Source organism: Plodia interpunctella, chromosome Z, assembly GCF_027563975.2.
Source record: "Plodia interpunctella isolate USDA-ARS_2022_Savannah chromosome Z, ilPloInte3.2, whole genome shotgun sequence".
Lineage (NCBI taxonomy): Eukaryota > Metazoa > Arthropoda > Insecta > Lepidoptera > Pyralidae > Plodia > Plodia interpunctella.
The window spans coordinates 13208125-13233754 of NC_071324.2; the positions used below are offsets into that span (position 1 = coordinate 13208125).

A 25630-nucleotide genomic window follows, 5' to 3' on the forward strand; every position below is an offset into this window, starting at 1 on the left:
ATAATTTTTTTCTGTCAAAATGAAAAGAAAAAAAATATGATGCTTGCGTTTTGTGACGTCACAATTTTAGAATCAAAAATCATTCCTAAATAGATTTTGATACGAACAAATATAAATAAACGCGTAATTAATAAAACTGAATTAAAGTTATTTACCATTATGCAATTTATTTTCGCCCCCATACAATAGCCAATTGTTCATACAATTACGAAAGAAAAAAATAATACTGATATTTTTGCGGTGTTCATACTTTTCATAGTTATATTGCAGAAGTTTTGGGAGTAAAATAAATTTAGAATGAGTTGATAATTCCCCTGCGCAGATTGTAAAAGTTAATCAAATGTAAGCGCTATAAACTTGAGATTCTCCTCATTGCTGATGAGCTAGCAACCTGTTACTATATACGAGTAATCTAAATTGCACTGATAAACCGCCAAACAGCTAAACGTGGCTTTCGAGTATCGCAGCTCTTGGCTTTGTCTGCCCCGTAAGGGATAATGACGTGACACTGTACATGTATACCTGCAGAATCAAATTCTAGTGCTACACTCTGGTAACATAACATTTATATTCCCCATTGAATAGACTTCCCCGCAATCATATTACAAATGCGTTCGAGCGTACGTAAGCCCCGAGCACGCTGCATTTAACTAACAGTGCAGTACAACCTCAGTAAAAGGTGTGGGTGGAGTAAAACTGTAAAAACTAACTTCCCGTTTTTGCTATCGTCGCGCTTCCCACACAATGAGATTGGTGGACTCACAACTTTACCTAACGCCATTGTCCGACCTGGTGAATCAGACAAAGCCTTTCAAACTTCCCTTTCAAACTCCGGCCCGGTATATTTAAATATCCTTTTTATTATAAACCATCAAACAAAACTGCAGAGATAGATAATTGAATAGTCTAGAAGCACAAAGCGTAGACGTTCCTAGAGCTCGAGTGAGGATGCGCCTGTCGTCCTGATGCAGGCAAAGAATCCCGGGAATACACAAGAATTTCAAAGGGAAACTTGAGACGTTGGAAGTTCGTTAATAACGGCTCAACTGCGAACAGATTTCAAGTAATCCATGTATAAAGGTAGAATTTTCCGATTCCTCATACAAAGTTTGAAATCGAATCTACCGGAGCTTGTAATTACGCGCAGGAGCTCAGGATGTGCTGCTTATTAGTATTTAAACAGAACAATAACCAATAAGTACATTCAAAATATAACAATGCAATCTGTGAAAGCAAAATATACGACTTTACAGGAGCCCTCTGACACTACCGGCGTCAGATTGGGTTGAATTGAGATTGCATTTCAAATAAAGTCAAAAAAATATTTCGATGTATTGGGGAATTCTAATTTCCTGTTTATTTCATTACAATACTCATTTGTTTGAAGTAAATTCACTAATATTCACAATTCAAAAATAAATGTGTTTTTCTCTAATCAAATTCAAATTGTTGCAATGAGTTTAATTCAATCAAAAGCCCACCCACGTCAAACAAACGTCTCAAGGCCCAAATGTCATTGGTTTGTTGCGTCTCTCTTCGAATCGATTCTATGGTGAGAAGTGAAACGCTAACCCGCACGGGGTTAGTGCGGGTTAGCGTTTCACTTCTCAGGTAAAAATACGTTGTGCGAAAACTCAAACGGCAAAAACTTTGCGTTCTCGTCGTCGTGTTGTAAAATACTTATTAAACTGTCAAAACCTATTTCTAACCGGTCGTACACAACTATTGACACGCCTTAATTGGATTCCGATATTTTTACTTCTACTCCTTATACGACTGGCTGCCTTATACGATGTACTGAGGAACTCTTAGAGTAATGACATAGTGTTGGGTCAATAGGTTTTCACTTCTACTGTGTAGGCTTAAATTCACACATTTTGTAAATAAATATATAATAGGACACATCATATAGATTGAGCTAGCCTCAAAGTAAGTTCGAGACTTGTGTTATGGGATACTAACTCAACGATACTATATTTTATAACAAATACATATATAGATAAACATCTAAGATCCGGGCCAATCAGAAAAATATCATTTTCCACCATGACCCGACCGGGAATCGTACCCGGGACCTCTCGGTTCCGTGGCAAGAACTTTACCACTGCGCCACCGAGGTCGTCAACAATTTATCGCGTAAACTCTCGTAAAACGCTAAACTGCCAAAAATGGAATATCTTCATTTCAAATTAATGTCGTCAAAAAATTACTTAAAACATCAAATGCAGTGCAGTCTAAAACGCAAATGAGGAAGTGCAACAATGTCAACAAACTTCACCGTACCAAAGGCTGTTGTCGTGCCCTGTTTGTCTTTTGTCACGAGCCAGTCTATAAGCCTAAATTAAACGACAGTTTTATCACTTTACCAGAATATTATTAATAAGCTAAGCTTGCCAGTAAGCAGGAGGCCATTTTAAATTTTGTAATATTGGAAAAATTACTTTTTAAAACATTAATTTCAATTAGTTATAATTTAAATGTTTTAATAATAACCATATTGTTGTTTTAAAATGTGAAAAATAAGTTGTGTCTAGATACCTACATTAGTAAGCGAAACAGATTATTAGGTATTTTATAATGTTGTCTTCTATTTTTACTACAATAGTCCCATTAGTGTTCCTATTAGTGTTGCAAAAGCAAGTTAGTGACGTAGGATACTGTGTCCGATAACTAAAATCTGAGGAATACCTTAAGCATTGACAATCCAAATACGGTTTAAGCTATGTTGTGAACTCAAAATGGCCGCCACAATAAAATGGCGGGTCACTAGTTTCTACAACAAATATTGAAGCAAAGTTTTGAAATTCCTTTTGACAATTTATTTACGACTACTGAAACCAAACGTCTATGCTTAACTAGCCCGTTCGATGCGGAATGCATTTTACAAGTTGCTAGGTTATATTTACCTTGCAATCAACGACTTGCAACGTATGTTAAGTATATATTTTATGTGTAGACATTTTTTGATCAGGTGGAATATTGGAACTCAATTTTGAAGCACGTCTATTTCCGACTGTTTACGCCAATTACGACGTTCATATACTCGAGTGTCATATTTGCATTACTCTCAATAATTTCTATCCGAAATCGAATGTTCCATAATGAACGCAGATATAGCACAATGAAATACAAAATTTAACACAACTATTATTTTTATTACTATAGTAAAACAGTTTTACAATTACTGTTGCCATTGTAGTAATAGGCGAATGAAAAATTTAAAACTTGGAACAAGCCCGTCCAAAAAAAAATTGTTTTTACAGTTTAAGTGCAGTATTAAAGTGGTGGTGTAACGGTTGAGACGCCAGCCTGTGAAATAATGGGTCCCAGGTTCGAATCTTACTCATCCACGTGAGTTTGTATACCAATAGCTGACTCATGTATAGCAATTTTCATAGAACACCGCTTGAAAGGAAAACATCGTGAGGAAACCAGCACTTTAGTCGGTGATTAATATAAAGGAAAACATCGTGAGGAAACCTGCACTTTAGTCGATGATTAATATTTATTTCACTTAGTGACCACCACGCCCAGCCATTAGGAATACGACTGTGGAGTGCGGTATAATAAGTTAAAGACTCACCTCCAGACATTGTGTAGATGAGCAGGGAGAAGATGGTGAATGTCAGGATGAGAAGGTAGACTACTCGCTTCCGCGGAGTGAACGCCCCACGGGTCATGTTGCGCCTATGAAAATTACATATTTGTTATAAGCTGAATTTTGCGTCAAAAAGGTAACAAAAATATCATGTACGTGCAGAAAGCGTTGAAGAGTTCCCTCGTTCTGGATCTTCGGTGCACAATCACATCATTCTTAGCATAATGATGTATTGGCACGGGGAAGATTCTTATACCTTCGTTTCGACCTCCCTGTGCAACACCAACGCATGACAGCTACAGGTATGTATACACATGCTAGCAGCTTGCACCTGCAAGTGGCTGAGCTACTAACATCTACCACCATTACGTTCGTAAAGAATTGTGTACCTACTCCCATTGTGTACACATGAAATAAATAAATATAAATATACAGGGACAAATCACACAGATTGAGCTAACCCCAAAGTAAGTTCTCAACTCAACGATACTATATTTTATAACAAATACATATATAGATAAACATCCAAGACCCGAGCCAATCAGAAACAGATCATTTTCCATCATGACCCGACCGGGGATCGAACCCGGGACCTCTCGGTCCAGTGACAAGAACTTTAACCACTGCGCCACCGAGGTCGCCAAGAAATACCTTTATAAAATAATCTAATAAATTATAATACTTCTTTCTGAATCACTTTTATCTTTAAAAAAACCGCATCAAAATACATTGCGTAGTTTTAAACATCTAGGTGAGTGACATAGAGACAGATAATGTTAAGCTACTTCATTTTATACTATGTAGTGATGAAAACAAATAATTAAATCAGTCAATTTAACAATCAGTAATGAATGAAATTGATCAATTAAAGTTAAATCCGTTGTGCATTCGACGTGTTTCATTATGTCTGGCTGGACGTTATTTCGAAGCGTGTTGTTTAATGAAAGGGCTAGCTGAACGGTCATTTTGACTAGTTGGCTGTTTAAAATTTTATTTTTTACCCGGTTAAGTGCTCTTTATTAGTAACTTTATATTTTGTTAATTGTCATTTATCTTACGTCGTTTTGATTTATTGTTTTTTTTTTATTATTATTTAATTGTTGTGTAAGTCGTTTCGAATAGGGTTGTAAAATCTATGGCAGGAAACAGTCACAAAGAAAGTAGTTCTTAAATTTATTGATTGAATTTTTAGTCTTTTAGTAAAAAAGAAAGAGAAATTACAACACAATAGTGCTAGATTTTAACCAAATTCACGGAATTTTATACAGCAAGCATATCATTTTAACTTAAAGTGTATAAAATTTCACGCTATCCGTCTGGCATTTAATATTGCAGCTACATCAAAAGTTATGTAACGGGAAAATGTCTGTATCACAAAATTCTCAGAATAGAATGCAAGGCATTTGATACGAACCTTCTGGATGGTGATGGTATAATCTTGCGACTGAATCACAGACGTGCAGAGTAAATAAAGTAAGCGTGATTTAAGGATTTATTGAAATTAAAAAAAAAAAAAAAGTTTTGCAAACCAATTTGTGACATATATGAAACTAGCCCTTTGTCCGCGGCTTTGTTTGCGTCAATTTCAAAGAGCATAGCCCCAGGCATATATAGCATAGCTAATCCTAACTAACATTGAAAATCCTCACTAACATCAAGTTGAAAAGACGACCAATGACGATTTAATAGGCTATCACACAAAAATATTAGGCCTAGTGATTATATTAGGCCTAGGCCTAGTAATCTGGCATAAAACATTAATCACAAAAAATATACCTTTCGCTGTCAGAACTATTCTACGCCGACGAAGTCGCGGGTAAACAGTTAAAGTATTATTATAAAGAAAGTCAACCTTTCCACGAAGCGCTCCTTGTTATCGATGTTTAATATAGTTGACTGCGTTTCAAGCGCATTGATTGGGACGAGTAGACGATCTGCATTATTAGACGATACAGTTCGAGGAAGATTGTATGTATTTTAATTGGTGTTGCATTACGTTTTATAATTATAGTACAAGCTTTTACCTGCTGTTGCCTGAAATTGATATTTTGATACAGAAAGGATTGTTCTTCTCCGCAATTAAAACTTACTCACACAAGAAATTTTTAAAATAGATTACAAGGGTTAAATATTATGTACAAAGGTGCTATTACAAATGAAATCTCTTTCAGTAGCCCCGTGAGAAAAGAGGTAGGTACTTAGAGGCAGATTGGTTATACTAAATTCAATGGAGGAATGTGAATAAAATGTGTTATAACAGATTCATCACAAACATTTTAAAGTACAACATAATTGGATTCAAGAATAAAAAAAAATGATTTTATTTTTAAATTTACAGAGAAAAGGGCAAGATGTGTGGATTGGAAAATATGTGGATGTCGGAGGCGAATGTTATTAATTATATATTTATGTAATTAATAACATTCGCCTAAGGGTACTGTGGAAAGAAGAGACACGTTGAGCCGACCCGAGATAATGGGATAAGGTATGTAAGAGAGATGACGTATTTATTTTTAAGTTACATTAGGTGTTTTCTAATTAAAAAGTAGCTAATATTAATGGTATTATGGTAAGCGATTGAATGTGGTATTGAAATCACGGCATGTTAAAATAATAATGTCAAAGTTTAATAATGTTCAATTTTCTCGAGCTTCGTTCCTGTATACGTTTCGGGATAAAAAATGCCCTTGTACAGTCAACGGCATATCAACCTATCCAAATTCATTGCAAACTCATATAGAGGTTCATGCAGCGCAACTTGATGTGCTGTTGACTGTACTATCCCAGATTATATTCTAACTGTCCATCAACTACCATTGAAATTTGTTCTGTAGATTTTCCGGGACCACTTTCGTAATTACAATGTTGATATTGACATCTAAATTTATTTGACAGTATGAACGGACCAACCAACTTTTAAGGTTAATATTTTCCACTTCGTTAAATTTAGCATTTGAAATCCTAAAATGTTTTAATATTTACAATAAAAAGGAGAGTTTTGATGATGATATACTAAAATTTGGGTACGTGGTGCTTTGTATGAAAATAAAACTTTTCTCCCGCGTCGTTATGATAAAATAGTATTTGAGTAGTTGTTAGTATAAACGTTGTATTATAACTAATTACGGGAAATTCAATGGAACTACGGAAAACATCGTAATAATATATGTTGGTTATTATTACGTGTAATTTCATGAACAAAAATCGAGTAAAAAATAAAAGTTGATCCACGCAAATAAAATAAAAAAATACATTGATTTCTTACCATAAAAACTTCTTCGCAGACGCACACAAACGAAAAATGGTATGAATGGTAGTTATTTAATAAAACATACGGTAGTGGTAGTAAATAAATACAAGGATCACGCAGAAGTACAAGCAAGAGTGAGTGTACTCCGCGATTGTTTCGAAAATACTTGCGATATCTAACTCACTAAGTAGAAGGTAGAAGGTTTTCAGCCAATGGTAAACCATCACGAATAGAATCATGTTTGTTTTTTTTTTTTTGGGGGGGAAACAGATATTAGATAATTTAAATATCCCGCGTTACCGATCGCGGAAAAGGAGAGTTAGATTTTTTTAAAACAGAACGGAAACTTTTTTATCGTGAAAAGTGATATCAGTTCAAATATCGCGCGACTGCCAGCATAGGCGACGCCTGTAACATTGCAGCGAGCGTTTTGCTATCATCTCCCAAGTAAATCCGTCGCGGAGCATGCGCAGACCCATTTGGTTCAGATATCAGATTCATCTGTACATATGTCTGTATGCACATGAAGTTTCCGATGCACAGGGAGACATTTGTAATCAAATAAAAGTTACAATTCGAATCAATGAAGCGGCATTCAGAAATGCGCCATCATTCGTCTACACTGACGTCTTAAGCAGAGCCGGGTTTGCAGTATATTTTATTGAATCTAGTTATTTAAATGTTCGTTTTCTGTGTGTGTCTGTTCGACTCCTGGTACCTGGATATTAGAAGAAATGGTACATGCGTCCCTCAAAGACGTAGTACCTTTATTTCACTTAATGTGGTTGGTACAGCATCTTAATCCCCTCCAATTTCCTTATGATGATGACTTTAGGAAGAGGTGGTGGTGTTATGGTTAAGACGCCCGCCTGTGGATCGAAAGGTCGAATCCTACTCGTGCCACATGAGTTTGTATACCAATCTGACTCATGTATAATAGTTTGCATCGTCCACCACTTGCTTCCGGTGAAGGAAAACATCGTGAGAAACCTGCACACTAGTTGATTCTTATTAACTTGTGTGTGAAATGGAGAAATACAGAAGGCAATGGCAAACCACTTCACTAATAATGCCAAGAAAGTTGTTGTGTATGTTTCATTCCACATAATAACCACGACCTTCAACCATGAGGAATACGACTATGAAGAGGATGATTAGACTTATTTTGATATTGATTCCCCATCCTGTCCATTCTAGTCCCTCCACACACCCTTAACATTTTAATCACCGTTACATGCAATCGCTATTCATCAGTAAATTTAAAATATTCTGCGCCAAAATTAATGATAATATTATTTTACTAATTCGTATACAGTTTAGTATTTTGATTGCTTATTAATTCCTCAAATATGTCAACATATAATCGTGATGTAATCGTGACGAATAACGAAACGAAAATTCAACAATACTGACTTTTAAAAATCACAATAAGACAAAATTATAAAAGTTATAATTACAGATAAATAAAAAGCAACTATCAGGCTGTTGCCTGAGAAACTGATCTTGACGGTATAAATATTCTGTTTTTTAATTTTTAGTAATTAATAAAATGCACGTGCGTCAAATCTAACCATATTCCTTTGTCTATTATTACGATACCATACAAATATAGCATTGTATTCAATCAATGCGGCGAACGGAGCGGAGCCGGGTCAAAGGAATATGTTGAGAGCTAGCTATGCTTTGTCGTATATAGGTAGGTATGTTATAGATTGAATTGAATGTCCTTTGAAACTGGTACCACTCGCTCGGTGCTCTCCAGGAAAATAAAAAAGGAACACATTAATTTCTTTTAGAGTTCCGTTCATCAAAAGGAAAAATTGTCGCGTGTCGGTCCTTTCTAGAATAGGGCTAAAACCGCGGATGTTGACTAAGGGACACAGAACTTTGGCAGCTGATAGGCAACAACAACATCCCCAAGGGGGGTTGACATAAGGCAGGCGGCCGGTTGTAAAATCACATTTTAATCATCCAAATTTTAAGATTATTTATTACGCTGACTCCGGCCTTTGCGGCGTCTTAACCTCGAACGCAACAGGTATCATTACTCGAAAAAACCCTTAAGGGTCACTTCATTGAATATTTTATTGGTATGCGATAGGTATTCAATTGATTTAGGTATTCAACAGTATTTTTCAGATGTGAAAAATTAATATTAAATACTTAGTAGGTACTTAACTACACACTTAATAACTTTAGTAACGCATATTTTTCACGCGGGAATCGTAACCTATAGGGCCATCCCAGGACGAAATTTGCCTTAAAGTGAACTTCCAATATAGATAAAGGGAAAAGTCAGAAAATTCGTAATGCTTATTTACTTTGTAGAAAATACATTATTTGTATAAATGAACTGACGTAAATACTTAACACACAAAAATTTGGACGGAACTGAATCAGTGCGCGAATCCAACTTACACTAAAAAAGTCACTCATTTAATAATTGTTTTCTTTTTTAAATCACTACGAAAATAAGTTTATATTACACGACTTACATGAGTAATATCACATAACACGACATTTCTAATTAAAATCAAATGCCACCGGAATATACACGGTTTCACTCACCACAATCATACAGTGTTTATAAAACGCCCATAACCACGCATTGAATCGTGCAAATTCAAACTTAATTACCATTTTTAATTGCTTATTTGATAGCATTAACTACAAATTTTATGCCACAGCCATCATAATTCATTGTAAAGATTGCAAATGCGAGTGTAAGTGTGTTTGTTACCTATTCACGCTTTATTTTGATTAAGTTTCAATGTTATTTTAATTTTCGAATGCAAATAGTTTTCACCCCGGCAAAAAGATCAGTTCCTGTGGAATTTATGATAGACGTCTCCATATAGTATTAATGATCCATAGGTCAACAAAAAAATAAAACAAAAATGCTAACACATCTATATTCCGTAAAATCATATCATTTATTTGAAAACAGAATAACGAAGTTTTAAATGCCAGTTGATAATTATTTATTAATTACATCAGTTACATAATATATAATAGATGGTTATTTTTATATTAACTATTTATTTTTATCTATCCTGTGGATTGGGCCAACGCCTCCCCTATTTGTTTCACTCGTGTCTTTCTCAATCTCTGCTAATTTTCAGATATTTATATGTCTAAAAGCTAGCAGACTACATTTATATGACCAGAGCACGAGATGAGAAACTCTGGGATTCGGAGGCGAGAAACTGTGGGACATTCTAAGTGGTTCCGAAAACTGATGGGCGAGTGATGTGAGCAAGCCTGAGATATCGGTGATTGCCAGACCGGTGGCATGGCTTCAATTCTTCAATTCTTATCATCAAACTTTGGTTCACATCACGGATGATGCGATCACTGCATCGTCGGATATTTTCGACATAAGACCTCGCAAATAAATGCATCAAAGTGTGAAAAGCGGTGAAAGAATGCTCGCTCGCTAGTTGCCGGTGTACACAGAGGTTGAGTTCAATTGACAAAACACAATAATTTATTTACATTAGCTGTCAGAACCACAGCATAATAATATTAATACATTAATACTAGCATACGGTTTACGTAGAATAGCATATAATTATTAAAACGTTCTATTAACAGAACGTCGGTCTAAATTAATTGCAAATTCGCAGTAATTATTGCCAGGTAGGTTATGAGTACCTAACTAGACACGTTACGGTGATTATTGCAACATTTCATTTATATGAAATCGTTTTGGAAATCTTAATGAGTTCATTTAGCTTAAGAGGCATTACAAAAGTGATGACAATTGTTTTTAAAAGTAAATATCATTCAGTGTGAACACAATATGCAACGCATCAAGTAAATTATTTTATTATCCTCCCAGGGTCGGTACTGCGTACTTCAATTAAATTAGCCGGCGGGACGTGAGAGACGAGTTCAGTTGGAAGGGATAATTAATACCTTTTTAATTAATTAATTGATCTGTTAGTCTGAAATCCAATATCATAAATTGTTTTTGTGTTATTTTACAATGTTATTAATATTATAATACAAGCTTAATATTTAAGGAACATTATTTCGTAAGGGAGATTATTTGGAAGCACCAATTACAAGAGTGATGAGTATTCGAATTTCCATTTTCCACGAGATTTATCCCTATATAGTCTCCAACTAGGAGGTGTATTAATAACATCTATAATTTACATATAATAAAACTGTAATCTATACATATAGAAACGATGTCTCTGTTAGAGCCATGCCCCATTGCTCAGTCGTGCACCGTTGCACCGTAGATCCGTTGCGTTTTAAGGTTTTGACAATAACGTGCGGTACATCGAAACTTTATACAATTTATTACTGCGTTGTTCTGCGTTCTGTCCACGGACGTCAAAAAGACGGAGCGCGAGTTAGTAAGTCCTTGCAGTAAGTATAGAGGCTTCTCTGGCTGGCCCTGTGGTACCCATCTTGCTGTCATCAATTAATTTAAGAACTTTTCATAACTGGTATATATTTCTGTCTCTTTTCTGCCATCTTATACAGTCTGTTGCAATTTTCATGATTATAGTTTTTAGAATTTATTAGTCTTTTTCATTTTTTTATATATCTTGAACTCCGTTATGTTATTTAATTATTAAGACTAAAATCTATACATATAGTAAAACTGCAAGTGGGCTATCATATGTCAGTACACAGGAGATATTGAACAAACATTTGTAGGTCGGCTTTTTGGGACTAATAGAAGCCAAAACAATTTAGTGTAAAATTTTTGTCTGTATGTTTGTTCGCAAAAAATATAGTTGATGGAATTCGATGCGGCTTTCACAGTTATATAACGGTGGATGTTCTAACATAAAATTTGATATAAGTTTCACCGATTTCATTTTAAATGTTTTGTTTATGTTCCCTTTGTTCTTGCCCTGCACTCTTCACGTAAAATAGGTACTTCCCGGTATTAGTGTGATGCATAAAAAGCAATCTACAGAGTTTGAAACGGTTCTCCGACAATTGCTTCGTCTACGAACGTTTCGTCGACATAATGTTTCGACATCGGGCGTGTAAACGACAGAACCCTTCGTCTACGAATGATTCGCCGACAGAATGTCTCTTCTCATCTGTCGACGAAACGTTCGTAGACGAAGCAATTGTCGGAGAACCGTTTCAGACTCAATCAGTCAGACAGGGTGCAATTTAAAATGGTGCTCTAAACGAAATACCTCAATAAATTACTTATTTGGTAATAACTTGAATTTTTTAAATAAATAAATATATTCGGACAAATCACACAGATTGAGCTAGCCCCAATATAAGTTGGAGACTTGTGTTATGGGATACTAACTCAACGATACTATATTTTATAACAAATACATATATAGATAAACATCCACGACCCGGACCAATCAGAAAAGATCATTTTCCATCATGACCCGACCGGAGATCGAACCCGGGACCTCTCGGTTCAGAGGCAAACACTACCACTGCGCCGCCGAGGTCGTCGTCGTATGTTTCAGACAAAAATTTGACTGAAACATAATATACTAATTTGTAAATAAAATTAATTCATTAATGAATAACATTAATCGTTATAAAAACAAACTCAACAATAAAGAGAAAACAATATTCTCAACTTGTAAACATATCCCATACAAAAGTTTTGTTCATTTCTTCCGTATTGGAATTTTATCAATAGAAATCTTATAATTAAGCTTCCTAGCGGATTATCTGACCAATTGAGTTGTAAATTCACAGGGCAGTATAGCCTGCCTCAAAGGGCTGGACTAATCTGTAAACTGAAAGGAAAAATGCAAAATAGCCTCGGGCTTTACGATCTTTTTTTTTTTTAGAAAATAATCCCTGACGTATCCCGTTCCCGTTCCCGTTCCCGTTCACCCTCTATGTGATTTCTCTTTGCTACATGGTCATATTAAAACTAGTTTTTAATTAAAAAACGACTGAACCGATTTTGAAATTCTATTGGCATATTCTACATACCTTTTCAATTTCATCAAAATCGGACCAACGGTTTGTTAAGTTATCTCGTTACAAACATCCATACATACATACAAAAATGTATTTTTGCCCCAAGTAGATAGAATGTTAGACCTCGCTCAACATCCCATGCATATATCATTCGTTTTATATAGAAAACTGATATCTAGATGAAAGGAGTACAGTCAACATGATAAGGTGCATTATGCGGCGGCGATAGCCGCAGTATTTGTGTATTATGCGCAGTCAACTGTACTTCTCGTCGGCCCGTTTCGTAAAAGGGTGAATTTCACGACCATTTGAATGCGGATTTTATTTTTAATAAAGAATCTTTTTTTTTTAAATTAAACATTTATAAAATTAACAGTGTACCAGTACTTTAGTTATTTATAAAATATGATAATTAAATTGATAACTGTGTATGGTACAATTTAATAAACACTAATGATAGTCCACGGCGGCGCTCAAAACGCTCGTGAAATTCACCCAGGACTGAATCAGATTTTTTCTTATTAGGTATGATGTTGCTGTACAATTTTTTACGAATGAAACCGTAAATTATGTCGTTTGTGACTTTTAAGAAGATGAAGAATCAAAGTTCAAATTTTGCGGCAACTAAAATGGAAGACGGGGGCCCGAAAGTAGTTTTATTAATTTAAACTGCGCTTCTGACGAAGTTTGAGCAACCCATAACTAATGAACCAACGAGAACTTCCCGTAACGTTTCCCTCCAAATATTAAACTTCTCCGGACAGTTAAATTGAGAAGTTTGTCCTTTAAAGACAAATTCTAAACAGTTATTCGGCAATTAGACCTTCACAGGTAAGTTTTGCACGTCAAGTTTTTGAGTCATAATTGTTTCATTATCATTTTTATTCATTTATCAGATTGAAGTTTTGAGAAACCCTTGACTTCGTCGTCCGCTATCGCTGCCTTCCTCTCGTTTTGCTAGAAAAGAAAAGAGCTGACTGGTTTTCAAATGACTGAATACACCTTTTACAAACACAATTAAGAACAATAATCTCGATGACATTATTTTTCATATAAAATAACCGGCCAAGCGCGTGTCGGGCCACGCACAGTGTAGGGTTCCGTAGTTTACTACGACAAGCAAACATTTTAATTATTTATTAATATAAGTTTAATTTAAACTTTGATAAGTTATGGATAATAAGAAGTAGGTTTAAATATTTTCCATGGTGTAGTTCGAAGTTTTATAGTAGAATACAGTTGGTTGAGTATCACTCGAAAACTTGCGGAGCCTCCTGGCACAGGCGTCTTTGATAGCTCCAACATCTAGTTATAAGATCATTGCTGTAAAAGTAAATAAAGATTTTTGATTTTGGATTTGATTTTTTTGACTTAAAAAGCCAAATTTGATGTGATAGTTGTCCTTTTAATTTCGTTATATATGAGTACTAATCCGTAACATTTAAATTCCTAACAACAACCGTTTCGTTGGCTGGGGGGAGCACTTGGCTCTACCGAATGCTTAATAATTACGAATAATCTACGTTTGTTAAATCCTAAAATGGTATTCTCACACCTCTAATATTTTTGAAAGACCTTTTCTTATCTTTAGGGCTACGGAACCCTAAAAAATAGGTATAGCCTTTTTGACTACTAAAAAATATGATAAACAAAATATACTAGAATCGAGATGCCCAGCTCTCACCACTTACTATTAAAGCACTATTCAGACACTATTTAATGACTAGTTTTAGTGTTAAGAATCGACACCCTGTTAAAATAATTACAACCAGTTACTTAGTGATATACTTTCTTTCATAACATATTGATCGTAAAATGCGATATCATAGAATTATTTATTTTTATCTGATAAAGATAGATAGGTACAGGGACCATTTGATATGAGTGATATCGTAACGATTATAACTATGGATGGACTGTGTTCATATTAGTACTGTCACATGGATTAAAATTTTATCATTTTTAGACTTTGTCAATTTGGAATATAAACCAAACGTGTGAGATATTAAAGCACGCGACTGTACATTTATTTTTTTACGTAACAAATTACAAAATTTTGGCTATGTTTTATTTAACTAAAATTTGAACGTGTTTCGACCTAAAACTGATATAAGTTTTTAAAGATAAGAGGACTATATTTGCATACAGATGCTGTGCCGACGAGCAGAATGAGGTTATGATTATGATAGATCGGCAATCTAAAGTTCGGTTGCACCAGTCAATTTTGACGTTAAATTTAACCCGTGTAACGCAAAGTATGCCATTTTGTCTAAACGACGATGGAAGAAGTGGAACGAATGGTGCAACTCGCGACAAAATATTTAAGGTTCAGATATGCATGTCGTTATGCCAGCTCCACTGCCGTCGATCTTAGCGGATTAGACATACATTGCGGATATTCATTGTGGTAAACAAAAGCACTCATATAAACTATGCAAAATTACAAATCACATTAAAATGACATATTATTAACCTTAATTTTCATTTTAATAATTACATTTTGTGTATACAGGAACATGATTCGTTGACTTTTATAACACATAATTTTTCACAAAGTAACTTTATCTCAAGCGTAGATAACTTGAACTTGGGAAACTAGACTGAATTGAACATTTAAATTTTTAATAACTTAAATATGCATTTTTTTGATAGAAACAAAAAAAAAACCTTTTTCGCACAGTGTGGGCTGGTTGCACCCACCTGTGTGAATGTTATTATTTTCATCACAGAGCCACAGTGGTACGCGATAATGCGGAGGAGGCGTTACATTTTGACGTGACGTATGCTAGAGTATAATTTAAATTTAAAAATATTTTGACAAAAACTGTGACTGTCAAACTTATGAATGTCTTGACCTTAAGACCGACAGCCTGCCTCACGTCAACCAACATTAGGAACGCTGTTGTTACCTACCAGCTTTTAATCCCTTTCTCTCTTTCTGTACTCCCATACGTTTCGCGATTCCTGGCGAGTGTACGAGACCCCGACTCGCAGCCCAATCTGTAAACATTATGCCTCACAAAGTGCATTTTCCTTGAGGTAAATAGATTTCCGGGTTTGCTCACAGAGACGGGTATATTGCGGAGGGCAATATGCGCTTTATATTATTGAGTTACGTATCACATTTCCCTAATGGGAGATGCTCCTGATTTTAAATAACAATCTGTGCCTTCATTTACTAGGAACAATCTGACTTCTACTTTTTCTATTTATTATTTATTATTGCATCACAATGACATCTCTGTTTGGTCCAACGGTTGACTGGCAGAGAATGCCGATAGGATTACGTCCGCCATTTGTACATATTTTTTTGTAATTTTGTGCAATAATGTGTGTGCAATAAACTTGTCTAAAATCCTCAAATGGTTGTGATTCTTCATTTACCTCAAATCCAACTTCAGTTTTCTTTGTCCATCATTACATTATTCATTCAAACATTACACGTACTGTATCCCACGCGGTCTCCGCTGTGCCGCATGCCAGCGGATCTCAACGCATTCCTGTACCAGGAACCTGAGTGTCATGTGTTCGTGGATGGATGGAAGACGATTGTCAGGAATTGTTTGCAGTTTTGTGAGATTGACGAATGTGAGTCAACGTGTTTAAGACGATATTTATAGATTTTTTAGGTGCCTATTTTTTCTTACTAAATATTTTAAAAGAATACATATTGTGTACCGCTGTATTTAGCTAAATAAATAAATAATAATATATAAATATCAATGTAATATTCGTTTTTCTAATTAACTATCGTCGCTTCATCGGACCTCCATCATGTGTAAGTCTTTTCGAGTGCTGGAAATTAGGTTTTGTAATGTTATTCCTGAGTCAATACGTCGAGCTCCCAGTCGCCTTGATTTTAAGCGAATGCAGCAAATAAATGTAACATATTTTTAACCATATCCAATCAAATATATTAATCAATAAATTAATCTAATTGAGTAAACTGTTTATCTTGTATTAGTTGCGCTGTATGGCAACAACTTGCTATCTCTGTTTGGTTTAATGGTTGACTGGTAGAATGCCATATGGCGTTAAGTCTCTCTTACTGTTTCTTCATCGCCCTAAACTATTTTTTTGTAAATATATTAAATGTACAAACATTTTTTTTCTTTTTTGTTATATATATCGAATGAATAATTATAGTTTGTTGATCAAATAAAGACTACAGTTTGCCGTGGGCCACGGGCGACAATTAGTACTACACACAAACTTGTGATATCATTACAGTATTAATCAAGGACTTCCTGGATATCTATATCTGGCTAGATAGTGCTAATTATCTTAGATAAAGCATACAGCTATCTGTGACATACATTTATTTCGATCTACAATGTAAAAATTAGTTTAAATCTGACTGATAAGTGATTTTATTTTAAATTAGCTTTACCCGTCGCTTCGTCCGCGTGATTACCCACGGGTACTCTACGCTATATTTCAAACTAAGTGAATGCAAAATTTCATGAAGATTGGTTAAGTAGGTATGTAAAGCGTGAAGAGGTAACAATAACAAATAAACCTACTTTCACGATAATAATATTAGTCACGGTTAGGATTACTATGAAATATTTCACCATTCATTCGTCCACGACTCCCAAGATTTTATAATTGTTAACCCAAATTGAATAAACTGGTCACAAAAAAATTCTTATTCAACTTAGGATGATATACAACTATTGTGGTTAAAATTTACTTAAAAAATCTACCGCCGACTTCCAAAAACAGGTGAAGAAGACGCGGGACAAACAATTTCACCTGAATCATAGTTCAAAAATCGTATGACATGCATGTTAATTCATCTGTCTAAACTTATAGAATTTTGTTTTACTGTGCCCAGAGTTCATGTCTAAGGAAAATATATCTCTAAAACCATATGTATGTATGTATACTATGCATAAATGAGGGACTTTCAAATTTAGTACATATATTTTCAACTTAATTATGAAGAAGGCGCACCCTAAACGTGAAATTCGGTTATATTTTATCGAACCATATAGCGTACTTACTGCGACTTTAACTAAATATACAACATAATATGAATTAGTAGACTAGCTAGGTCAATATAATTAAAATGCACGCACACTTATACTAAATTATCTGTATAAAAAGGGCGAACTAGACTTTTAAATTATTTGTTAAAACTAAAAAACATTATTAGATTACATCAGAAATCTGACCACGACTTCATTTTTATATTCGGCGATGTAATTAACAATGCTTAAATATTTGAAAACATAGTTTTTAAAATCAAAATTGAATCAAATACTCTTCTAGGTTCTGTCTACTTCATAAATGATTCGGACGCGAAGTTATAAATGTATATATAGGTATATATTATGTAAATCACTGATCTAGGTCTCCCCAATGTGGCGAGACTTGGCACAAAAATGGCTCGGTCCAAAGTAGGTTAAGTCAGAACTTACTGCATGCGTTCAAACTGCAACCTAGCAGACCTACACAGATAGTGTTATCTTACGAAAGTCTAGGATATTCTATAAACTAGTACTAACCAACTAAACTAAATGGACAACACTCAACGGCCCACAAACTTAGAACTAAGCTTATATCGCGTGTCCGATGGACACATACAGAAACATACACAACACACCCATACTGCTGTGTAATTTTGTAATTACTAATTTAAATTATTAGGTACTAGCTTATGCCCGCGGCTTCGCCCGCGTATTTCCCACGGGAACAATTATATTTCCGAGATGAAAGGTAACATATGCTCTTGTTCATACTTCAAACTATATAAATGCTGGTTGTTTAGAGAGAGCTTGAAGAAGTAACAAACAAAGTTACATTCGACGAAATATTATGGTTAGGGTTAGGATGGTGCTGTGTGCGCGTGCGTAACCTCAGGGGCCCAATTCTCACGCGTCGAAGTTTATTTCATCAAATCAATCAAATGTTTCAAATTCTTCATTCGAATCAATACGATAGAAATTATGCAAAATAATTTTCATTCATAATCATGAGAAAAGTCGTAGTGACAAAACCCACTATGAACCGAATGTGTGTGTTTACGCCGATGTACTCGTAAACAAAGACTTTTTTATTGTTATCATGTTAAAATAGCAATTCCCGTGTAAATAAACAAATAAAGGAAATACCTATGCAATTTTGTGTATGGAAATGTATAATATTGTTCTCATTCCTTTTTAAAGGAATTTTGTTTATTTAATTTATTGTCGCAACCTCAAAACTAAGAGGAAACTTGTTTAATTTTTGTAATACATATTTAAGATTTTTTATACTATAGTTGTTTGTTCCCGAATAAAAAAATACGTCAATGCATTTGGTCTACTTCTAAATTTTCAACAGCTTTTTCGGTCACCGGTATATATGCCGATTTTGTTTTAGACAGGCCACTAGTAGGTTCTAAGTAATGTCATTTTCATTCCGAACGAAATATTGCCGACCCAATGTCTGCAATGTATCACATTATGCATAAGCATTGCGTACTTTGTATGAGTGCTTTTATTTACCGCAACGAAAAACCAGCAATGTATACCGAATCCGTCAAAGTTCGGCGAACATTTCGACGATAGCGTGGAGCCGGCATCAAAGAACTGTTAAAAAAGTTTTGTAATAGCATTTCCGAGCCCTGATTGAAGCTAGACGTTGATAGAGCGTGTCAGTAACGAGCTAACGAGCACTCGGCCGAGTGGAAGCAAGACTAATCACATTATTTGAGCGGCTGCCCAGCCCCCAGAATTTCAGGGAAAACTCCCATAACCTTGTACAGCTTCCATGCCACCGAGAAAATTCGATTCCAATCCGATTAGTAGACGTAGAGTGGGAAAAAAACGTGGTCTGCGTGGTTATACGTCACAACAAATTGTGTTTAGGTGGAGTGGATAGGTATACAGTTAGACGGTAATGTCTATATGTATGTCTGATGATGAATGTGTTAGGGAGGTACCCTAAAAATATATTTTCTTCAAGGCTTTATTTGATCACTTTGTCGGCGTGATTAATGTATTAATTAACCCATAACAAATTACATTATTTTAGTGGTAATAGTTTTTGAGTTAGACCGCGGACGGATGGCCGGATGGACAGAGGGACAACTTTAAGGTGGGAGGGGAAACTATAAGAATTCCTGGTCTGTAGGAATACGAAACCACAAAAACCAGCAATGTATACCGAATCCTTCAAAGATTGGCGAACATTTCCGCATAGCCACTTCTTGAAATTCTATGAAATTATGCTTGGGATTTAGTGAACATTCCAAAAGAATTGTGATAATTGGAATTAGATTTTGTGAAAGACAAATAAGCGACTTATTATGTTTTACGAAAGGCCCTCAGTCCTCATAATGTGGTCTGAGGGCCCGCCTGTATATCAAAAACTATACATGCTACAGATAAAGTTTTTACCCCAAAGTCTAAGGTTTTGCATTACAAAATTTGTGAAAACAACATAAAATAAAACACTGTCCTACATTATACAATCCTCAATAGAGTATATCAATGGAGTATGGAACCGGTTTTATAATAAACCAAAAATGCCCGCCGTGTCTATCAGTTACTAAGATTTTCGGTCAATGATGCAGTTATCACTGTTGTTAAGACAATTAAATCAATCAATTCAATTTTAGGCCATGCGAAGTCGGGCCGTGTAGCTAGTTAGGTATAAACTTACCGGTCTATTGGCCAGGGTATCGCTGTAGCAGAAAATTGTACGCAAGCTATTTACAAAACATGATTGTAAGTTCAGTGCGGTACAGGGCAGTGCACATCAACCTGGCCGAATTCATTGCTTTACTCGCGTTTCCCACGCTAATTATTGAGTACAGTCGGCCGCATAGAACCTCTTTGCAACGGCTATAGCTGCTAATTTAAAACGATCATGGATAGTCTAACGTTCTTTCAGCTGTATGTTGTAGAGAACATGGAAGAATATGAGGTTCAGAATCATTCCGTATTACAGTTTCATTAGGTTATGCATCTAATCCACGCTAATATTATCAACTAGCGGCCCGACCCATCTTCGCTTGAGTAAAATCATAACAAATTATATACCTAACCTTCCCCAAGAAGTTTTCAAGCTAAGCATACATTGGAACAAGCACACAGCGGGAATTGTTTTATACTATTTGTAATGATAAGTGTAAATCTGTCACGCTTTCACGGCTAAACCACAGGGCTGATTTCGATGAAATTTGGTATAGATATATAGTAAATGACCCGGGATCAAACATAGGCTCGTAACTAGTAGTTGACATAATAATCAGGTTATTTTCGATTGAGTGCTGCACTTGATTCGCCAGCAAGACCATTGATTGTAGTAGTAATGGTTGCCATGTTTTGGTTTTGGAAAAGTACATTCACTTGTAATTTGTAATGTGCAACTTTGTTCTAACCCTTTCGATGGTCCATTCATGCTTCTACTCGTAAACGCTGATGCTGGAGGGGGCCCTGCCCAAAGTCTGTTCCCGTCTATTTTTTAAACAATGCAGTGAAAAATTGTAAAAATTAATTGGATACAAAGAATTCGATAAAAACTTTAAGCGAAAACAATTCCGAATAATAAAAATTTGCCATTTAGGTATATACGTACCTAATTTTGGAATCACGACAGCCGTTTGATAGATTATTGGATCAATACTGAACCGTAAACCAACAATGCCGTAGTCAAAACAACTATTTTAAAAAAAGAATCTTATAACTTTTGATACCCTTTTGGTTAAACCAAAACGGTATAAAAATCCGGAACGATCGACGTTCAATTGCAATCCTACTAAAGTTACAAAGCGCGATTGTGGGCAGCGTTTGCTCGTCTGATGTTTCCGGGTTTATAGGCTTTTTCTATATTTGTGCAAGCCTTGCGCCTCTTATTACCCCGATGGCAAGCGTAGGGTTAATTTCAATCGATTGAACTGAAATTTTGTACAAAAAAATAGTTTGGATTGTCCTTATCTTAGTTCTAAAAGATTTCGTTTGGATGACAATGCATTATTATTATAAGCATGATCTGATGGGGCACCCAGATATTGATTTTTTCATTACACTGGTGTTTGGGCCTTCGAATAGTCATCAAATTTAAAAAAATGTCAACAAGCCTATTTTATAAAATACATAATTAAATAATGTTACATATGTTTAATACAATATTATACCTAATACTATTAGTACTTTTAGAATCGACATTTATACACACCAGACTACTTCTTCTTTTGGATCCGAAATACCAGACTAATTGAATTAATTCAGCCCACGGGCCGTAGCATCAACGTTTACCTACAGAACGATTCCATTAAAACTCAGTTCAATTTAGGAATGTAAAGCGAATCGCATTCATTCATACAAAAATTTACACGATGGTACGAATTTGCGATGCTAGGTCGCAAAGTGGACCACGCTAAGAGACGATGGTAAGCCTCCAGTGAGTATCTACAGCTTGCCATACCACACTATCTCAATCAATACACAGTTTAATACATTGATATTCGATTCGCCATCGTAGTGTACACTTTAGTAAATACACTAATTCTGCATTACCGACGTACATATAGCTACCGATCTTCGCATGGCAGAGTAAAAAATTTACATAAAACTTTTCAGCTTAGTCTATATGTTCCTTAGTCGTCTCGTGAGAGAACCACGGCAGGATATGGGTTGGCCCGATTTTAGGACGGAACCACACACTTAAATATAGATAATAAGTACCTACCTAAGTATAGAAATTGTTTGATGGTGATTTGAGTAGACTGATGTAAAACATAGTTTAATTGCTATTGAATTATGGCATATAATGAACTAGTGGGCCGTCCCGACTTCGCCCGAAACCTGAACCTTCCTTAGGAATCACACTATCTATTGATGTAAACCGCATGAAATACCTGACTACCGTGCATTAGTTTTTGACTTTAACATGAAAAGACAAACGCAGCAGAAGACTTTGTTATACTATAATATGTAAGGTTAAACAATAGCATCACGTAATGGAGAATATTATAACATAGCACGTATTCGCAGACGGCTATCATTGCAGGTAGGTACCTATAATGTAGACAGATACAGACAGACAGGTAAGTACATCGCTGTCGTGAGTAAACAAACCGGGTATGTACCTGTATGACTCACCCGCACAGGATTATTCTTATATTATAGATTAAACTATGCCATTTATGATAAACTTTATATGTTTACGTACAGCTATATTTGGCATTATAAAAATATACTCAAATACATACTTGATAAATATAAAATTAAAAGAATTTGACAAAATCATGTCTTTTAATATTAATCTGTTAAGTATTAAAAATAAAACTACGCAACGCGGCAAAAATTTACTCAGTTCAAATATTTATAAACATATAAAATTAGAATCAAAACAAAACATTAAAAAATAATAACCACAAAAATACCGGTACTCACCCTATTCCCCAAATAATGCACATTTAAATCACATAGCTAGCAACGCACATCACTGGCCAATAAGATTGGTTTATTTATGTTCTTTTTTCAAAAAATCCATGTCCCGAATGTTAGGTTATTTTGACAGTTCGCTTTCTCGCGTTGCAGACGCCAGATCGCGAGGGTCCAATTGCCAAGACTGTTTTACCGACAGCTGCGCGCGCTCAGTGATGCCATTATATCAAGCGTAATCTCCAATTTAGACCTAGCGCACACTAAAGATTCCGTCGTCCGATTAGATACATAATTACAATCGCTATCTATTCGTTTAAACACGTATACAGCACACACAAATACATTTTAAATAAATAATACATGTATAATCAATTTTACCTACTCGTACCTATTATCTAAAGACAAATAACAAATTATTTTAAGTTATAAATTCTTGTTGTCAAGGGAGGTGTGATCGGGATCATTCAGCAAATAATCCAAAATAGGTCTAACTTATATATGCAAACTTTGATAGATCGATATGTTAATACGGAGGTATTCCGGAGTATATTATTCAGCGATAAAAATGCGAAGAGTGCGCGTCGGGTCTTAGAAATCCGGTCTGTTGATGTAACGAGACGCCTCCGCTTTGTACACACGTGAGGACAATTAAAATATTTAATGGCTTCGTACTTTTTTGACTGGCCTATAATATTGTTCTAAGTTACCTACATACTTAGCTGATTTTTTTTTACTGCGATACGGCTTCGTACAGACAGACATTTTTATTTCTGCAACGTTGTAGTTATCAAAATAATAAATTATTACACATAGACTTTTACATTAATTATCCTGACCTACCAACAAAATACAATACAAATTTTAAATAAGGACAATGATGTTATTAATAAGTACATAGGCGTAGAATTTTATTTTGTAAATCCGAAATGGCTGCCGAATTAAAATGGCTAATGAAATATTTATATATCTTACCCAAAATGTATATCGAATGAAAGGACCAAAATTATTACAATATGTGCGTACCTATTAAAAACAAAGACACATAGTCGCCATAAGCAAAAATAAAATTTTAACTTTAAAAAACCTTTCAATATTTAAAATGGAAGTTGTACTTATATACTTAAATGAAAATAATAATTTAATTGAAAGATAATATTTATATATTATCTATAAAATAATATATCTAGATATATTATTTTCATAATATAAATATTAGGTTAATTAAATTATTAACCTAATATTTATATTATGTTGATGAAAAATAATTAGATTTATTCGACAAAGTTTTCCCGTTTTGCCATATCTCGCTCGATGATGTAGTGGTGTATCAAACCTTTATCAACAAAATATTTCAAATGATATCAAGGTATTTAAATACCATTTATTCATTTTGACGGCCGTTCTATGGTCTCAGGTGCGACAATTACAAAAATAAAGCCCATAATTATGTTATATATATATATATATATATAATATGAATTAGAACAATATTTATATATCAGACTATACCATACCCAATTTCAAATTTCAACAATATCAGCTTAGCGGTTTCGTCGTGAAAGCGTGGGAGGCAGGCAGACTTATCCAATTATAATATTAGTATAATTTATTCGTTGATGGCTGACATGCATGGCCACCTACTGACTTATTTTAAACTACGAAGTTTTATACGAAGTAAGTGGCAATATATGTCATTCAAACCTGAATAATTTATGAGAAAATTGTAGTCGATCGACAATCAGAATCGGTAATTCATTAAGTGAGGAATAATAAATTGTTAGGGAGGTAATTATTGTCGCCTATGATCTTTTCGATAATAACATTTGTAATATTGATCGTTGTAACAAGTGGGTGATAATATTGCAAATCCAATTATAAATTGGTTTTATTTTGCAAGAAAAAATGTTATTAATATTTTTTATAGATATCAAATTTTTTTATTTCAATAAAAATAAAATTAAGTATTTATTTCAATGTTTTAACACAAAAGTTTGGCATTTTGTAAGAATACTGAAAATATTTTTGTATCACCCAAGATTTTTTCCCTTCATAGCAAGTGGACAGATTCTCAGTTGGACATGTTAGCTGGACAGTACATGTACAGTCTTTAACATAACGATAACCTCTTGTACAATCTATATATATATATATATATAATACATTTAAATAATAACAGACAATTAGCATTATCCCTACCGCAATAGTATAACGCAAAATTTTCCTTAAAGTTTTCCTCAAAAATTACCCGAGACTTAGGGAGAATTCTGTTGAACACGCAACACTTTTTGATAACAAAACGGAGGGAGGATTACTTCAGACAAAGGAGACCTAGTTCCCACTGTCACGGCTTGGCGATTTTCAACCCTATGCGCTTATCTGCACCTGTCACCTCCCCAACTTTTTATAGCTTGCAGTTATGGTTGGCATTTCTGTCAAAGCAAATCAAATAGACTTTTACAGACTTTT

At 34.7% G+C, this 25630-nt stretch overlaps 1 protein-coding gene across 3 annotated transcripts in view; it reads right to left on the minus strand.

The window, feature by feature from the left end:
* LOC128683034 (alpha-1,3-mannosyl-glycoprotein 4-beta-N-acetylglucosaminyltransferase A-like) overlaps positions 1–25630 on the minus strand; it is a 55082-nt gene that overhangs the window by 23973 nt on the left and 5479 nt on the right. The window contains exons 1-2 of one of the 3 annotated variants that reach the window (XM_053768206.2): positions 23171–23350; positions 3584–3687 (exon numbers count right to left, since the gene is read on the minus strand). In XM_053768206.2, coding sequence (XP_053624181.1) covers positions 3584–3687; positions 23171–23193 — 127 coding nt within the window. In that variant the 5' untranslated portion in view covers positions 23194–23350. Of the gene's footprint in view, positions 1–3583; positions 3688–9343; positions 9385–23170; positions 23351–25630 lie in introns of those variants that run through there. The other 2 variants (XM_053768205.2, XM_053768204.2) reach the window with 2 other exon arrangements.